Source organism: Pelodiscus sinensis, chromosome 23, assembly GCF_052426305.1.
Source record: "Pelodiscus sinensis isolate ZL-2025 chromosome 23, ASM5242630v1, whole genome shotgun sequence".
NCBI lineage: Eukaryota > Metazoa > Chordata > Testudines > Trionychidae > Pelodiscus > Pelodiscus sinensis.
This window is the reverse complement of record NC_143074.1, coordinates 13,952,570-13,971,381: the sequence shown is the minus strand read 5'-3', so window position 1 is coordinate 13,971,381 and position 18,812 is coordinate 13,952,570. Positions and strand designations below refer to the sequence as shown.

The following is an 18,812-nucleotide window of genomic DNA, read 5'->3' as shown; positions in this document are numbered from 1 at the left end:
TTTTTTCTTTAATTAAACAAACCCCAATTCTGACCCTTTGCCACTTAAGAGGATAAGAGAAACAAAGAAATCCCCTTAATGACTTAAAAACCAAACAGTGCAAGGATGGTAGTTTTGCTTCCCCATCTTCTGAGGCCTTTTAGCATTCAGCCGAGAAGAAGCAGGTAAGTGGATTGTTTGGGTAGATTTTCCTCTCCCCCTTCCCACTCCAATAAAAAGGTACATACTGGGACAAAAACATGTGTCCTTCAGAGGCACTTAATCCACTGCAAACCTCACAAAGACTGGCTCGAGGAACAGTTTGGCCATCTAAGTGCAGGAGGAACAAACAGCAACAATAAAATAATAAAACCCTACTCGGCATAAAGAAACAAAAAGCTGGGTTGTTTTAATTTCTTTTCTCCCTCCTCTCCTGGCTGACCCCTTTTTATTTATTCCATTTCACTTGCTGCGGAAGCCTGTAACAAAGCCATCACCTCCACATCGACTCTGGGAGACGAGTTACAATTATAAATTACCAACACAATTAGTGCTAGCGCTTGGAAAAATTAAAAAGGGGAGTGAGAGCTCCGTGTGCTATTGATTGCTATTCACTCTGCTTTGCAGCGACCTTGCTCTGAAGACGATGATATTCCTTTAGCCTGTAAACCAGATTTAAAAAAAATTAATTGTAAATTAACAGGAATAACACGCATTTCGATTCAATTAATTTTGGCAGAATGAGGGGGTGTCAGGGCAAGCGTTTGTTAAGGCTTGTACAGTCTGATTTTTTTTCTCTGTCTGTTAGTGTAATTAATTGATCGGGTGGGGGGGGCAGAACATCATGCATTATTGTGGAGAACAAAGCAGTTAACAGGCGGTGGAAAAAGAAAGAGCCCATTATGTAAATATGGTGTGTTTCACGGCATTCAGGGGAGTTCACAGGGCCTGGGAGATAAGTAAAATACAGAGACTGGAGGTTCTCTAGGAGGCTGTAATTAGCCAAGGGTTCTGTTCCTGAGATGCTCTGAAATCGCTGGTGCTGGCCACGTGGTCCAGGTTGGGTGGAGGCACTTGAGTGACCCCTGAAGCAGGGGGGAGGGGTGATGATTGGGCGGGTTTCTTCCTGCCCGTGGTCGCACCTACTCGCTTGGGACAGCCTAAAAGGGCAGCCCAGCTTCCATGGACACTAGGTCAGTCAGCATTCGATGGGGGGTTGGCAATGAAGGTCTATGCTGCAGTCGGACCGCTTCACTCCTCCCTAGCAGGCAGCGACAGCGGTTATGTCTGCTTGGCAAGTGGAGGGGCGACAGCAGCGTGGGGCAGCTGACCTGCGCTAGCTTTGCTGTAACTAGACCCGGACCTCAGCCTGGCTAGCAGCCCGCGTCCCTATGTGGTATGGCCACATCTCCCTTGCTATTTGAATTGGGGCTAGCTCAAGGGAAGCAAGCACAGGGATGCCACCTAAGCTGCAGTCACCCCTCCATCAGCAGTGCAGACACAGCCCCGGGCCCAGCTGGCTAGAGGGGTGTGACGCCGACTCTGAGGTGTTTGCTGATTAGGCCAATCAGCAGCCATTGGTCCAGTCCCAGGGCTAACCCTTGTGTGTTGACAAGGGCGGGCCACGGTTTGCACTAGGGATGCAACAGTGTAGTCGAGTAAGCAAAAGCTTATCGGTTAATGCCAAAGCTTATCGGTTAATGCCATAGACTACACTCACCCTCCTCCCACCCATTGCCAGGAGCAGCCCTAGACGAGCTGCTTGCAACTGGTGCCCTAGGCAAAATGCGCGATCGGCACCCCTGCCTCCAAAGCCCTCAACGGCTGTTTATCTTGGTGCCCTAGGCGACCACCTAGGTCGCCTGTATTGACGGGCCACTACTGCCCGTTGCCAGTAAATTTTTTAGCAGGCTGGACCTACCCCCGCTGCAGCTCTGCATTTAAAGTGTATTAGGACCAGGCGGGCAGGCAGCCCAGCTTAGTTCCGGCTCGTGCCGGGGCCTGGGAGCTCAGCTCTGCCTCTGGACTGGCAGCCGGTCTGCGAGGGGATCTGGCTTTTAAACTGGCTCTTCTCGCAGACCAGCTTCCTGATACAGAGGCAGCAGCATGGAGTGGCGGGGGCTCCTTAGGAGTGGGGCCAGAGTGCACTGGCTGCCGGCCCCACTCCCAGGGACTATAGAATAGTCAAGTAACCGATAAGAATTCATGATGTTAATCGACTACTCAATTAATCGATATTTAACGTCTCTAATGTGCAACAGTTGAGCTAACGGGGTTTAACCTCAGTTACAAACTGGGGCAAACCATGATTTGCCTGGGCAGAGCCACGCCTTGTGCCAAGGTAACCAGTACCTGCAGGAGGGGTTTGCACGGGGACAACTTGTACAAAGGCTGTGAGCACACCAGAGACAAGGCCTCAGGATGTACAAAAGCCCCATGCATGCCAGGCCTCCTGGGCTACGTACGCACTGAACAATTATTTCGGAATAAGCTAGTCTGGAAGAAATACTCCGAAATAGCTTATTTCAAAATAGCGCGTCTACATCACAGGGCAGGCTCCCGTAATGTGGACACGCTACCTTGATTTAGAGCCCCGGGAAGCACTGGGGAATAATTACTTTGATTGGCCTGGGGGAGGAGCTATTTTGAAATAGCAGCAGTGGCACATCCACACTACTGCTCTTCCGAAATAGCTATTTTGGAAGAGGCGTTATTCCTCGTGGAATGAGGTTAAACGCCGAAATAAGCCGCCCGTTATTTCGAAATGATTGCAAAATAATGGGTTAGCTGCATCGACGCTCACATAGTTATTTCAGAATAGCGGACGTTATTCTGAAATAACGCTGCTATGTAGATGCACCCCTGCACCCCAAAAACAGGAGACCTCGGGGGCAGCCTCTAGGAAGGGGGAGTGTGAGGAGGAGGGGGCACAGGACTCCAGGGTCCTGCTGTTCTCTCTCCAGCACCTGATGAAAGAGAAAAACGGCGTTTTCGTTCCAGCACTCAGAGAGCTGACTAGTTCACACAGGGCTAAGGCTTTGGAACTGGCTGCTCTAGGACTCTCGGGGGATAGCTACTGGGGGAGGATTGGCCAGGGCTCGTGCCCGGAGGGTGACCATAGACTTTCCTGGAACCAGCCGTGTACCTCCTCTCCCATTGCCAGGGAAACTGTGGCTGAGCTCTGACCTCAGCCCCTGCCTCCCCAGGAGGGTTCCTGGCTGGGAATGGGGAGAGAAGCTCTCCATGAACCCATGTCTGCAGGTGTCCCTCGTATGCTGCCAAGCCCACTCCGGCAGCTCCCCGCAGGCCGGGCCCACCTGGAAATGGGATGTTCACTCTGGGGCGATACGAACCTCAGGGAGTTGATGTTGATGAATCCAGTAGCATCGGCAGGTTCATAGTCACCTTGTACGTTCATGCTGCAAAAAGGGGGTAGGGGAGGAGAGAAACACAGATAAACATTGGGATGTCCCTGGCACCACAAATGCAACCGGAAAGAGCTGCCACACAGCTGCCTTTTATCTCCGTCACGAGGGAGCGATGCAAACTGCCACCACGCCAGGTCTAAGATCCGCCACCTAAGCAAGTGACCTGATTTTCCATCTACTATTCTCATCCGGTCCCCCTTGCGTAGCCCCAGCACCTTGCAGACTTGTCCTGCAGCTACCTTCCCCGCTTCCCTGGCCAGGCCAGCCTCACCGCTGTGTAGGCCCCAGGAGGCCAAGCGACTTCCCTTCTTCCAGCTCACAGAGGAAGACTATAGTGGACCCAGGTCTTTGGCTAGTACCTTAGCCTAGCGGAGGGCAACGTGCAGTCGATGAACCGCATGCTGCCCATTGGGCTTCTACGTGAGGCCCACGAGACATTTTGTGGCTGTTGCCCACCTGCAGCGTTGCCAGATTCCGCTGGTTTCCATCCATGTAGGTTGCTTCCTACCCGTATTACCAAAGGGACACGCACCTAAAGCCAGGGCACATGAAGTGAGGCGTGTGCTGATTGCTCATGGCACTGGCTGAGAGCCGGGCACTCCCGCTGCATCCAGTCAAAACGCTGCTCCAGTTCAATCAGCAGCCCTTGCAAATTCTAGCCATGCAAACACCATGCACAAGCCCTCAGCCCCGCCCTTTCTTCCCCAGGCCCTGTCCCACAGGAGCCAAGGCCCGCTCCCACTGGAGCACCATAGGGCGGTGGGTAGACCCAGCCTCCCCGACCCTGGAGCACAGGGAGGGTGGGCAGTGTGTGGGCCGAGCCTCCCTGCCCCCGAGCATGGGAAGAGCAGGTGGCACACAGGGAGAGCAGGCGGTATGCAGCTCCAGCCTCCCCGGCCTTGGAGCATGGGGAGAGCGGGTGCTTGGGGGCAGCAACACTCTGCCCCCCGTATGCCTACAGCAGGCGTTCAGTGGGCGGAGTACGGGTGGGGCCAGGCTGGCGGTTTGGGAAGTTTGTGCCTTCCCCCACCTAGCACACCTGCCTTCCCCAGCAAGCACAATTGGCAAAACAACGGTATTCCAGAAAACCACCTTGGTTAGGACAATCTGGAGGCCCACGGAGATGGAGGAGGGCCATTGCTGCCTCAGCCTCTGGCCTCTTCTATGCTGCGCACCCCTGCTTGCTAGCAATCCGGAAGGGAGTGGTGAGTATGCAGCTACCATGCAAGACAAACAGCTCACTCATTCCAAGGGCTTCCTGGGGATTTACAGGCCTGATTTCACACCCTCCACCCGGTGAACGCCACATCCCTTTGGAGCAAGAACAGGAGGGAGAATTCTCCTTCAGAGTGAGCCATGTGCAGGGCCCAGGTTCCACATCACCTCAAGCCAGTGGGGTGGGGGAAATGTTATTGCCCCTGCTTGACTGATGGGGAAACAGAGGCAAAAGTCTCCTGGCTGAAGAAACATGCGCGTCCCTCCATGTACATAGAAGTAGCGAACCGGGTCTTCGAGACAGCAGGGCAAAGCGATGGCAGGCGACAAAACAAATTTGCTTCGGAGCAAATGGGTGAGCAGAAAGGACACGGAGCCTCGCTCGCCACTGGACTGGAGTTGCCTTCTTTACTATTTGAATAAACTGCTTGGAGCGGTGACCGTCAGAAGAACCCACTTCAAAGGTAACGGATGAGTAGAAAAAGAGGCAGCAAGCCGCCAGCTCTTTCTCTCTCACTTCAGGCAAAGGAACCAGCCCTGTGACTTTGGGGGAAGAGCCTGACCTGAGAATTTGGCCAGCCAGCTGCTGACAACAGGGGGCCTACAGGACTGACGAGCCGCTGGGCAAGGGTAGGGAGGCCTGGCGCTGCACTCTCGGAAGGGGCATGGCTTTGGGCAAAAGGGGCTGGCCCCCGAGGCAACTGCCTCCTTTGCCCCACCCCCACCCATCCCTCCCATCGGTGGGCCTGGCTGACCAGCTCCTGGGCTCAGAGCTGCTGGGCCAGGACTACAGCTGTACACAGACACTCTGGGAGTGACCCGCATGCTGGCTGCTGTGAGCAGCCCAGGCTGAAAGCTGTAACAGCAATGCCTTGCCAGTATTGAAAGCCTTACTAAAGCAGGGCTACATCACAGCTATTCCTCCCTCCGCCCCCATCTGCATGACTTGTTACCTGGTTAAAGGTGGCGCGCGCGCGCACACACACACACACACACACACACACCCCCTACCTACTGGCCACTCCTAAGCCTGTATATATGCACAGGCAATGCATGTGTGAGCAGAAAACCTGGGCCCTCAGCCTGGGCTGCACCCAGTAATAAGCAGCAGGTCAGAGAGACGTCCTGTTAACCTGAAAGTCTCGTTGAGGGGGATCTCTCCCCCCTCGGCACTGCCTGGAGCTACTGGACGGTCTTGAAGGAAGTAAAACCTCTCGAGGCTTCTGGAGTTAGTAAAATGGAGCTGCAAGTAACCCCTGGCTCCTTTCCCGCCTCCCATGGAAAAGCAGCCCAGCCCCGAGCTTTCTGAGGCAGCACCTCCCTGAATTATTTACCGAAGCTACCGCTGTGCACACCACGATCCATCCCCAGGAACGAAGGCCCCAACGCTCCGCAAAGAGGAAACAGCCTCAGCAACACTGGAATTCAAACCAATCCAGTAACGAGGCCTGCCCTGTCCTGCCGCTCCACTGGGCGCTCCCCTCACAGCTGCTTAGAATTAGGGATGTAAAATCCCAGTTAATCAATTAACCGATTAAATGGGGCAGGCAGGGGCTGCTTAGGCCGGGCTGGAGCACCCCCACCTGTGGTGGGCCCCACAAGGCAACATTTTTAATGAGTGGGAAGGGGAGAGGGGAGCACAGCAGACAGCCTTCTGCTCCATTGAAGTCTCCTCCAGATATGCTCTAAGCATGAGCCCTGTCCCCCACCAGCAAAAAAAAGCACCCATGTGTCCTCTCAATATAGCTGTAAATGGCAGCCACTCCTCTCCGTCCCCAGGCTGTGTCCCTACAGTCTCCATCTGTACTTCCCTCACCCCAGCTCCTCTCCCCAGCCACCTCCCTGTCTGTCTATACCTCTCCCATCACTCTCCTCCACCACGGCACCATCTGTCCAGACGTCTCCCCCGCCACTGCACTGTCTAGACCTCTCCCATCACTCTCCCCCACCATGGTACCATCTCTGTCTAGACGTCTCCCCCGCCACTGCACCATCATCTGCCTAGACCTCCTCTGTCCTTCTCCCATGCTGCACTCTGCCCCCGTCTTCATTTCTAACCAAAACCAATCATAGCAGGTTTCAGTCTCTCCACTCAAACCACAGCATTCCAGTGCCACTGCTGCCCAGGGAGGGTTCACGCTGAAGGAACAAGCAGCTTCTGGAGATGTAGAGCATCCTGGCCCTGTCCCCATGAGGCAGCCCTAAAGTCCTGGAGGTCGGCCAGCACCTCAGGAAATTCCAAAGACTGAGATCTGTTGCCCTCCAAGGCCTTGTCTGCAGCAGGATCCCTGGGAAATCAGCCAGGCTTGCACTAGGGCCAGCGGAAGCACTAAGTGTAGACTGGGACAGGGGGTTTCACCATGCACCCCCAGACCTGCCCCAAGCAGGGCTCATTAACAGTGGGAAAGATGCCTGAGCCTGCGCACACTAGTGGGCTCACTGGCACAGCTGCATCCGTGCAGGCACAACTGTGCATCAGGCAGAACTTACTAGTGCTAACCCAGTGCAGGGGAGTGACCCTGGTGCCCTAACGTGGCTGGAATGCCCAGGGGAGCTGACAGCCATGCCAGGCCTCTGGGCAAGGTTGGCAAGAGGTGGGCCCTTGGGCAGAAGAGGCAGGGCAGTGAGTGTGCCATTTCAGCCTCCCCCGCCCAGGCCTCAGAGCCCCCTGGAGCGCAGCTTATCCCCCAGTGCTCAGAGCCACTGGAGGGCACCATGCAGCTCTCCAGCAGCTGTTTAAAGGGCCTGGAGCTCTGGGTGCCGCAGTAGTGGTGGCGGCGGCACCTGGAGCCCTGGGCCCTTTCCAATCGCTGGGCCCCAGGGCAGCTGCCCCACCCCCGCAGCAGGCCTGGGAACGTCTCCTGATTTCCTCACAAGAGCTGGCCAAGAGGCTAGGGATGTAAATCCCATTTAAAAAGTTAACCGGGATGCTGCGGCGGGGGGCTGCTTAGGCCCACCTCACCATAGGCTGCTCCGTTCAGGCGGGGCCACGCCTGCCACACTCCAGGTGGGCTGAGCCCACTGCACTGCACCACAGGTGAGGGGCTGCTGCAGCTGGGCTGGGCTGAGCTGAGCCTGCACCACTATGGGCTGCTCTGGCCAGGTCGGGTGCTGGTTAACTGGTTACCCCAGTCAACATGCCGGTAAAGTGAATGCTTTCCAAGTAACCGGTTCAACCGGGACCGGCAGACTCACACAGCCACACTCTCCCTTAGTGCAAAGAGATGCAGCTCCAACCAAAGGCAATGAAACCATGCTCACGTAACCCAGCTGGGGACCCAGCCCATCGGCCCAGCGGGGCTGCAGCTGATTTACCCCAGCTTGGGACCTGGTCCTTTTTTAAATCTTTGCCCTTTTGTGCCACAATATGAAATTTTAAAATCCCCCAACCACCTCCAATTGCCACAGCCAAGAAAACAAACCCAGCTAGCTTCCTGTTTCCTGCCATCCCAAAAATCACGGCTCGTTTCTCAGAAACTGCAAACCTTTAAAAAAAAAAAAAGAGTTTACAATGATTTTACCTCCCCTGACGGGCTACAGAAAAACCTCTGTGCTTTTATTTTTGCTCATTCGAGTGGTTCTGACCTGCTCTATAATTACGTTACTTTCTACCTACTGTGCAGAGGCATTTCCACGCGGTTCTACCTCTCACAGCTTTCTCTCGGGTTCCTGTGACGCCGTCACTCAAAAGCTTTCAAACCAGCGATGTAGAAATCAAAAAGAAAAGGAAAACGCTTGACGACGCAGTGAGAATAAGTGCCCCTGCTTTTCTCTCCCTCTCTCTTTCTCTCAGTCCCACCCCCCTCCATCCGCTATTTTTTCTTCCCTCTTTTTTTTTTTAATACTTTATTCATTTAATCTCTACGAGTGAGAACGCGAGGCATAATGAAGGGTTGGGATGGATTATTAGGAGCTGTTGATTTCAAGGGGGAGGGAAGGAAAAATGCCAGAGAAGAGAAAGAGAGAAGATAATTTGACATTTACTCCGACTGTTCTAAACTAATGCGGGTGTATTTATGGCTTATAAAGTGTTTAGAGAGATTGAAAGGAGCTGGGGGAGGGGGGGGAGGAGGGAGAGAGACGACAACATAAAGAAAAGGAAAAGTGTAAAAAAAAATATCGACTTCAAAACAAAACTCGTGCTTTAATGCTATGCTCGATGTGGAGGAAACGATTGCTGGGGAGTTAAAGCTGAGCCCCTGGCAGCTGCATGTGTTCGCACCAACTTGGATGGCATCTGGCGTGGGGGGGGGGGCATTGGGACCAAACTCCTTGTTTTAAATCCCCCCTCCCGGCCCCCCTTCCTCTGCCACGCAGCCTGGATCCCCAGCTGGCCTCAAGGCAGCCCTGGGGTGATGGGAATTGGGCGAGAGCTCCCCAGCCGAGCTCTCAGGGCACTGCTGGGGCTGGGGACAGGAGACACAAATGCCTATGCCCCTGCAGCTTCACTCCTGGCTTCTGTGCTCCATGGGGCTAACTAAAGGGAGTTGTAATGCAATGGCCTGGCCCAGGCAGGTCTGTTACCAAAGTTGCAGAGGCTGAAGAAGGCGTCTTCCTCAGTGCTCCCCATCTGCCACTGGTTTCTAACATGCGCACTGCCACAGTATCCAGCTGCCAACGATACCCCATCCTAACCCTGTGTGCCCCCTCACAGCCAGGCTTCAACACTGCCCTGCTCCCCCTCATGGCTCCTCAGAGATGGGAAGTAACAACAACCCCTGCTCCCTGTGATCCATCGAAGCCGGTTCAGAACTGCATCTGCGGGAACACACTGGCTCTGTCGTTGCTGAGGTAACAGCCGCCCGGGCAGCACGTGGAGCCACAGTGCAGATCCAGGCAGCAGCCTGCAAAGGGCACCTCAATGGCCAAGGCCTCAGGCCCAGTACAGCCTGGGGTAACAGAGGCAATAGGAGGAGCCTGCTTTGGCTACCCAGTGCCCAGAGGCACCAAGACTGCCCTGGCAGACTCAAGGAACAAACTGTCACCCTCCCCCATCCAAACAGCAGCACTGGACATCAGCTAGAGCAGGGCCAGAAGAGAGGAGCCCCGATGCCAAAGCACCCACCCTGCGCCTTTTCCCATTCCCCCACAGGTCACTGTTACCTCAGAGACAGGCCCGGGACCCAACTAGCCTTCAACACTGGGGAGCTCAGAACCTGGGTCTCGAGTCTGCAGCTAGGACCCACCTCCTCTCGCACCCAGGCCTGCCTCTGATAGCTTGGCAAGACAAGAGAATCCCAGACCTTGGCAGAACTGTGTAGCCCAGAGCCCCAGTTCCTTGTGTGTGCACTGAGGGAGCAGCTGCCCAGCTGGTCACATACCTCACAAGCTCCTCGTTGTACAGGGACCGTGGGGACTCTCTGCCCAGGATATAGACCTGGCCCTTCAAAGCAGACAGACGCACCTTCCCTTCCACCAGCTCCTGGGATTTGCTGATGCAGTGGCGGGTGTAGTCGCACTCCGGGCTGTACCAGAAACCTGTGGAAAGGAGGGAGAACAGAGAACCAGGCTCAGTCAGTGAATTCACCTTTCTTCCTCGGCAACTCAGAGGAAAAAATGCAGAGAGCTGGTTTGAGCGGCAATGCCAAGATCTCTGGACACCAGCCCATGGGGTTTCCATGGAGGCTCCGAACCTGTAAATCCAGGAAGGAGAACTCTTTGCTGATCGCTAGACCATCCTTCTGAGGAGAAAATGCAGTGTAGTAGCTAGAAGAGGGGACCAGGCTCTCAGACTCCTGGATTCTATTTTAGGGTATGCCACTGACTCACTGAGTCCTTGAGCATGCTGCATCACTGCTTTGTGCTTTAGTTTCCCCCTCGGTACAATTAGGCTAATAAAATCTACACCATAAAGGGGGCTATGAAGATTTTTTTATTAATGCCTCTAAAATGCGTCAGGGTCCTTGTCTGGAAGGTGCTCAGCATGGTAAAATATTATTATTAAATGCAACCAAAAAGGAGCATCAGGGGAGCGTCACCTGGAGACAGACACTCTTCTTGCACCAGAGGGCAAACGCTTCCTCGTGACCAGGGCTCGCCAGCCATGCGGTTCGGCATGCTGCGCATGCGCAGACCGCGCTGTGCAGCTGTGCCGGCTTGTAATCTACTCGCCACGGGCAAGTAGATTACATTAATTGTCGAGCCCTGCTCATGACCCACTGGAAGGTCAGCAGTGGGCAATAACAGGCCTGGGCGCTGCTAGCCAGGGTTCAAACCAGCAGGTTGCCACTGCTGTATTTACCTGCGCCTCCATAGGTACAGGCACCTCCAGCTCCCATTGGCCGCAGGTCACCGTTCCCAGCCAATGGAAGCGGTGGGAAGTGGTGTCCTGTTCCACGCTGCTTCCCGCAGCTCCCATTGGCTGGGAACAGTGATCTGCAGCCAATGGGAGCTGCAAGCACTGGTACCTGCAGACCCACAGGTAAATAAAGCGGCAGCAGCCACCATAGGATAACCCTGATGAACTATCGCCATCTTATTGCCCACATGTAACAGACCCACAGTTCCCTTGCAGCTGGATGGGATGAGAGCAGCAGCAAGTCACACCATTCCCCCCGGATAGGGAGGGGCCACTATGAAGTTTCACCCAGATTTAGTGGGAACCAGCATATGGGACAGGCATGGAGGGCCAGGAAGGTTTGAAATGGGCCGAGCTTTGGGGCACTTTTGGGGACGGTGCATAGAATCATAGAACCATAGAGCTGGAAGAGACCTCAGAAGCTCATCAAGTCCAGCCCCCTGCCCAAGGCAGGACCAATCCCAATTAAATCAACCCAGCCAGAGCTTTGTCAAGCCGAGACTTAAACACCTCTAGGGATGGAGACTCCACTACTTCCCTAGGTAACTCATTCCAGTGCTTTACCACCCTCCTAGTGAAATAGTTTTTCCTAATATCCAACCTGGACCTCTCCCACCACAACTTGAGACCATTGTTCCTTGTTCTGCCATCCATCACTACTGTGAACAGCCTCTCTCCAGCCTCTTTGGAATCTCCCTTCAGGAAGCTGAAGGCTTCTATCAAATCCCCCCTCACTCTTCTTTTCTGTAGACTAAATAGACCCAAGTCCCTCAGCCTCTCCTCGTAGATCATATGCTCCAGCCCCCTAATTATTTTGATCGCCCTCTGCTGGACCCTCTCCAATGCGTCCACATCCTTCCTGTAACTGGGGGCTCAGAACTGGACACAATACTCCAGATGTGGCCTCACCAGAGCCAAATAAAGAGGAATAATCACATATCTGGATCTGCTGGCAATGTTCCTCTTAATGCAACCTAATATGCCATTAGCCTTCTTGGCTACAAGGGCACACTGTTGACTCACGTCAAGCTTCTCATCCTCTGTAACCCCCAGGTCCTTTTCTGCAGAACTGCTACTTAGCCAGTCGGTCCCCAGCCTGTAACAGTGCTTGGGATTCTTCTGTTCCAAGTGCAGGACTCTACACTTGTCCTTGTTGAACCTCATCAGATTTCTGGTGGCACAATCATCCAATTTGTCTAAGTCACTCTGGACTCTATGCCTACCCTCCAGTGTAACTACCTCTCCTGCTAGCTTAGTGTCATCTGCAAATTGCTGAGGGTGCAATCCATCCCCTCATCCAGGTAATTAATAAAGATGTTAAACAAAATCGGTCCCAGAATCGAACCTTGGGGCACTCCGCTAGAAACTGACCGCCATCCTGACATCGAGCCGTTGATCACTACGCATTGGGCCCAAGCTTCCAGCCAGATTTCTATCCATCTTACCGTCCATTTAACCAATCCACATTCCCTTAACTTGCTGGCAAGAATATTGTGGGAGACCGTATCAAAAGCCTTCCTAAAGTCAATGTATATCACATCCAATGACTTCCCCATATCCACAGAGCCAGTTACCTCATCATAGGAGCTAATCAGATTACTCAGGCACGACTTGCCCTTCATGAATCCATGCTGACTATTCCTGATCACCTTCCCCTCCTCCAAGTGCTTCAAAGTGGATTCCTTGAGGATCCCCTCCATGATTTTTCCAGGGACTGAGGTAAGACGGACTGGCCTATAGTTCCCTGGATCGTCCTTTTTCCCCTTTCCTAAAGATGGGCACTACATTTGCCTTTTTCCAATCATCCAGGATCTCTCCCGATCTCCACGACTTTTCAAAGATAATGGCCAAAGGCTCCTCAATGACATTTGCCAACTCCCTCAGTACCCTTGGATGTATTAAGTCCAGACCCATGGATTTATGTACCTTTAGCTTTTTTAAATAGTTCTTAACCTGTTCTTTCCCTACCAAGGGCTGTCCACCTTCATCCCATATTGCGTCACTTAGCGCATTTGTCTGGGAGCTGACCTTGTCTGTGAAGACGGAGGCAAAGAAAGCATTGAGTACTTCAGCTTTCCCCACATCATCTGTCACTAGGTTACTGCCCTCATCCAGTAAGGGCCCCACACCCTCTCTGATCACCTTCTTGCTAACATGCCTGTAGAAACCTTTCTTGTTATCCTTCACATCCCCTGCGAGTCGCAATTCCAATTGCGCTTTCGCCTTCCTGATAACCCCCCAGCATTCTCGAGCTATACATTTATTCCCGTCCCTGGTCATCTGTCCAAGTTTCCACTTTTTGTAAGCTTCCTTTTTGTGCTTAAGTTCACCAAGGATTTCCCCAGTAACTCAATCCGGTCTCCTACCATATCTGCTTCTCTTGCTACGCTTTGGAATGGTTTCTTTCTGTGCCTTCAATAAGGCTTCTTTAAATTACTGCCAACTCTCCTGGGCTCCTTTCCCCTTCATGTTAGCATCCCAGGGGATTCTACCTGTCAGGGTTGTGGGAAGCCAGGTGAGTTCCTTGGAGTGGAGATAGGAAGGAGGGATGGGGATGGCGGAACTAGGAGCAATGCTTGAAAGGGTTAATCTGAGAAGGGGCACAATATATCCATGTGCAGAGACCGGAACCCACAATCATTTCCAGTGGTAACTCTACCCCGACTACCCTGAACTGGACAGCCGATCATCCCCACTTACAACCTTTCGCTCTGGAACACATACTCCTCGGCAATGAACGGGGGAAAGGTTACTTCAATGCCTACCACGCCAATGGCTGGGCTTCTGGAGCCTGGCCGGCTCCCATCCCCTTTATCTCAGAGCCCAGGCAGATAGCTCCAGCGAGAGAACAGGTGGCACTGGCCTCAGGGCTTTATCAGGCAGGAGGATCAGGGCCCATTATGTCCTGTGTCTGTTTTCAGGTAGGCTCACTTCCCCCGGCGCTTTCTGAAGCAATGCTGCTGCCTGTCACTCGCAGGGCACATCCATCTCTGCTTTTCCTCCTGCTCTCCTCTGCTGTCCCCGGAGGGAGACGACAGGCACATCTGTCAGACTTGATTGTCATCAGCACCCTCGCCCCCACCTCCTGGGGGACAGTCTGTGCAATCCCTTGAAAGCTGCCAGGGAAGTTTTAGTCTCTCCGCCTTGCAGACTCCCCAGGAATGAACTGAGCTGAGTTGGGCCGGGCGTTGTGGGATTTCTCATCTCTCTCCCCTCGCTGTTTGTGTTGGCGAAGGCTGCTGGCCTGTTTTCTGTACTGTCTGCTGCAGCGTGAACTCCACTGCCCCGTCTGCTCAGCCTCCTGGAACCAGAGGGATGCCTCCAGGACTCAGGAGGAGAGTCGGTTTCCGGGGGCCATTCCATTTCTGGCTTCTCTGTTGGGGCTGCACTGTGGACTTGGACAGGGCTCTGCTATAAACTTGGGCTCAGACGCACCAAACCCATGTCCCAGGAGCCACCAGCCAGCTGTCAAATGAGAACGCTTTTGGCCACAACTGACTTGGGCTAGCTTTGAACCAGCAACCTGAAGGTGGAAGTCTAGGCAGGTCTCTTTACTACCAGTCCTAATGGCTTGGGGGCAGGGGGGAGAAGGGGGAAACACAGACTTCCCAGGCCCCGGGGCCAGATGTGCGTGTGGGGGCGGTTCCACAGAAGGGGTGAGGCCTCATGCAGAAGAGGCAGGACTGTGCCATGCTGTACCCCTCTCCAGGCCATGACCCTCCCCAAGCAGCCCTCAGAGCCACCCAGAGTGTGTGGCAGAGACCCAGGCCCTCTTAAATCACTGGACACTGAGGCAGTTAGTTCTTTGCCCCTCTGAAGACGGTCACCAGCTCCTAGGACAGTATCGGGTTTTTTTATGCAGGAGTCCTGGGTTTGATTGCTGGAGCCAGGCTTTTGTTCCTGGGGCTAGGAGGGTGAAATATTCCGGCTCTCAGGGGCAAAGAAGAGGGTACACAGCACACAGGTCCACATAGGAGCTCAGAAAGACGTCCCATCAAAGCCTACTTGACTGGAGAGAAGGTTGGTCACCACCACGTCCTTAGGCCTTGATTCCCCACGCAGAGAGAACTGAAACAAAACATTCCCAACTCCTGTCAGGGATTAGAGGACCTGGGATGCTGGGCAACTGCTTACAGGAGTGTCCTGTCCTGAACTCTGGCTCGTGGGGTGAAGGTTTGGAGGAGCCCATCATTCTCCACTTGTTTTCACTCTTACAGCATCAGCTGCAAGCCTGCCGGGCAAGGTAGCATCCAGCAAACTGCAGGATTTTAAGCCTGGGTCTTAACCAAGCCTGACTTTTGGGTGACTCGTGGTCACGACCTGGCGTCCGGTAGAGCAGCCTTTGTGGCCTGAATGCGTGGCCAGCTCAGGAAGAGGAGACAGCAGCAAGAAGAAATCACTGCTAGGAGTCGCCTCATGCCCAGGGCGTTCGGAAAGGCACCATGCAATAAGCTGAGCTGGGAATGAGTCTCTGAACGTGGCCTGCTTTACCTGGCATGGCACAGAACGGAAACACGTGGCAAGGCCGGGTTTTAGATGGCCTGGCTTAGGAGCATCGAGTGGCACGGTACAGTATGCGGAGGGATAGTGCCAGGTAGTTTAGTGTGGCAGGGTTTGGTCCAGCAAGGCATTGTGGGGTTTGGGATGGTGCAACTCGTCCTGGCACAGTATGACCTGGCAGCATTTGGTACTGCAGGGCTTGCTATGGAATCCAAATACCGCAGACAAGTCTGCTCCGCTCTGCCTGCTACTCCACGGGCCAACTCTTGCTGGAGGATGAACACTTGCTCCTGCTTTCTCCCCTTTCCCAGGTGCTGGGCTGTCCTGTGGCTGGCTGGCAGGGGCTCCCCAAAGGAGAGGGTGCCCACAACACAGAGCGCCTCTGCACTCCTCTCTCCTGCTGCCGGGTGACAGCCTCAGGTCCTGCCTGCCTGCCATTCCTGTGCACTGTCCTGTCACTAAGCGAGCTAATTAGCCCATTAAGCCCCCTCAGTCCTAGAATAAAGACAGGGAGATGGGGAGAGAGATAGTGGGAGAAAGAAAGGTTCTATTTAAGCATCTTCAGTGATCCAGAAGTTTTATCTCTTTAATCTCTCGCTCAGCTCCCACACAGGTGCCCTCTCAGCTTTCCTTTCCCAGCTGGCTGTTGGGGTCTTGGGGGGAAGCCATTCAGGAAACAAAAAGTTTTTTCTCCTCCTTGGCCTCAGAATTGGGTTGGATCAGTGCAGCCAAAGCAGCGGCCTCACTATAAACGCTAAGAGTCGGGCGCTGTCCACCCCAGGGGCACCGAGCCGCCACCGAAACCACTCAGATGTTTGTCTCCTGGCAAGAACTGGCAGGTTTCTGGATTTAGGGAAGGGCTGGGAGATGGAGTTATTCCTGGTCTGTTATCAGATCGCCACCACTGGGTTGGAGCACGGCAGGCCAATGTTAATACATCTCCGTGAGTTATCCTGCTGTGGGGACACGTATGCTCTGATGGGACCACTCCCCCATCTCCTGTCTGTTGCTCTTGTCTCAAGGAGCGGGAGCCCAAATCTCGCTGGCTTCATTGCTCTGGCCCAGCGATATAGCTTGGTCACTCAGTTTGCTAACTGACTGACAGCAGCTCGCCTCGCGGCACCTCAGTGCTGGGCGTTCCCGGAACAGCTTTGCTCCTCCACCACGTTTTCTTGTGTAACCGTATTTTAGGCTGTTTCTCCCGCACAAGTCACGGAGGAGAGACCCAGAGCCAGCCCACTGCCAGATCTCACAAGCAGGGCTGAGTGCTTGGATGAAATGGAGGCATCCCAAGGGCTGTAGGAGCTGGCAGCGCTCTCCTCTCTGGGTCAGTCCTAAACCAATACCCAGACGACGGTGCTTCTCTGATGCCATCTCTGTGACAAGCTGGGGAAGCCAGGTTCTGACCACATCCTGTCAATCATTTCCTAAGAGAGGCTATCTGTCTTGGTAGTGGGACCAAATCTTACCAACTTGGGTAGTTACACGCTGCCTCCCTGAATTCCCCTGGCAGTTTCACCAAGATGCAGGATTCTTCCTCGTTTCTTGTCCGAGATGGTTCCACAGTGTTGCTGTGAGCCTCTAATCAGCTGCTACTTTCCCGCCCGGACACGATCCTCATGCATCAGCCTGACAGTGCGCTAAAGCGCTTTGTGAGCCCTCCCCGAGAGGTGCCAGTGCACAGATGCCAAGTGGCACAGAAAGGCTAGAAATGCGGCTGCAAGAAAATAAACTTTTCTCTTGACAAATACAGTTAAAGCTCCTGAAATGTAAAGACCATCCAGGGTGTTTGTTTTTCCCCTGTAAGGAAGAAAAAAAATTTAAATCCAAGACACATTAAAATAATAACCAGCTGCTTAAATACTGGATCTGACATCTCCAGGTGCGAGGCACCCCCCTCCTTCCTTCCCCCTCCCTCCACCCCCTACTGCAAACAAATTCCCCAGTGGAAGTGATCCGTCTTAATAGCCTTCTCACTTTGTAACTGCAATCCAGCTCTAATCATTTCAATATGATGGAGCAAACAAGGTCTGTAGGAGACAATGGCATTTAAACACCTGGCTGTACCTGGCAGGAAGAGAAGAGCTGCAAGGTGGAGAAAGCTGTTGCAAAGTCACCTTCCCACAATGGAATCAATTGGGGGGGGGGGGGCAGGGGGGGGGGAGGAGAGAGAGAAACACTAATTCTCTTAAATTCAGAGCCTGGTTACAATAATTAGGTGTTAAAGAAAGACAGAGCAACCTGAAAGCCAGGCCTCCAGCAGCCTCCCTCAGCTGGGTGGTAACCTCATCCCTGAAATATGGTAATGCTGCTTTTATGCCCTTTATTCCATGCTGAATTATTTATTATATCCATGCTCTGCTAGTCTAGGTGTAGCCTCCCTGATTCTGTCCTGGTTGGTCTGAGTTCACATAGGCCTGATTTAACCCAGACCAACAAATGTACTCTAAGGCCATGTCCAAAGGTTTCTAGAAAACTAGCTCTGCTCTAAAAATGTGAGGCATCTAAGGAAATGTCTACACTGCCACGCTAGTTTGAACTAGGGTGGCTAATGTAGTCATTCGAACTTGCAAATGAAGCCCTGGATTTAAATATCCTGCCTCCTTTATTTGCATGTTCCCGGGCGCCGCCATTTTTAAATGCCCCATAGTTCAAACTCCCTGCCCGCGGCTACTCCTTAATGAGGAGTAACAGTAGTTCGAATTAGGAGCTTTAATTCGAACTACCTAGTCCATACCGCATGTAGCCGCGGGCAGGGAGTTTGAACTACGGGCATTTAAAAATGGTGGCGCCCAGGAACATGCAAATAAAGCCCGGAATATTTAAATCCCGGGCTTCGTTTGCAAGTTCGAATGACTACATTAGCCACCCTAGTTCGAACTAGGGTGGCAGTGTAGACATACCCTTAGAGACTAACACAAATAGATAGTATCATGAGCTTTCATGACAAAACCTACGTCCTCAGATAAACTTGAGTCGAGCTCTGATCTAGCGGACAATGGATTCTAGTGGACAGTGGATCTAGCAATGCTATCACACTGTGCTGTACATTCGCCAGGTGGGGAGCCTTGTGTATACCCATAGCTCAGTGCTCCACTGGGGATGTGAAGTGCTTAGTGGACAAGAGGGGCCCGCCAGAGAAAAGGCTGTAACAGAACCTGGGGAGAAAACCCCCAAATGGTGAAGAAGTTTGAATCTGGATCCAAACTTTGTGGCTTGCTCCTGTTTCAGCAGCCCAGTCTACGGGTTAGAGTCCAGAGGTGGCTGTCAAGAAAACTGGGATTTATTCCTGACCATCAGGGCCAGATTAACTCTTCTGGGGGCCTGGAGCTAGTAAATTTTGGTGGGGCTCCCTAGGCTCCAGGGTGGGACCAAAATGAGGAGTTCATGGT

At 53.3% G+C, this 18,812-nt stretch overlaps 1 protein-coding gene across 1 annotated transcript in view; it reads right to left on the bottom strand.

The window, feature by feature from the left end:
• Positions 1-363: 363 nt before the first annotated feature.
• The window catches only part of ASS1 (argininosuccinate synthase 1), an 86,773-nt gene continuing 68,324 nt past the window's right edge, over positions 364-18,812 (bottom strand). The window contains exons 14-16 of the mRNA XM_075905955.2: positions 9,944-10,100; positions 3,333-3,398; positions 364-641 (exon numbers count right to left, since the gene is read on the bottom strand). Coding sequence (XP_075762070.1) covers positions 587-641; positions 3,333-3,398; positions 9,944-10,100 — 278 coding nt within the window. The 3' untranslated portion in view covers positions 364-586. The remainder of the gene's footprint in view (positions 642-3,332; positions 3,399-9,943; positions 10,101-18,812) is intronic.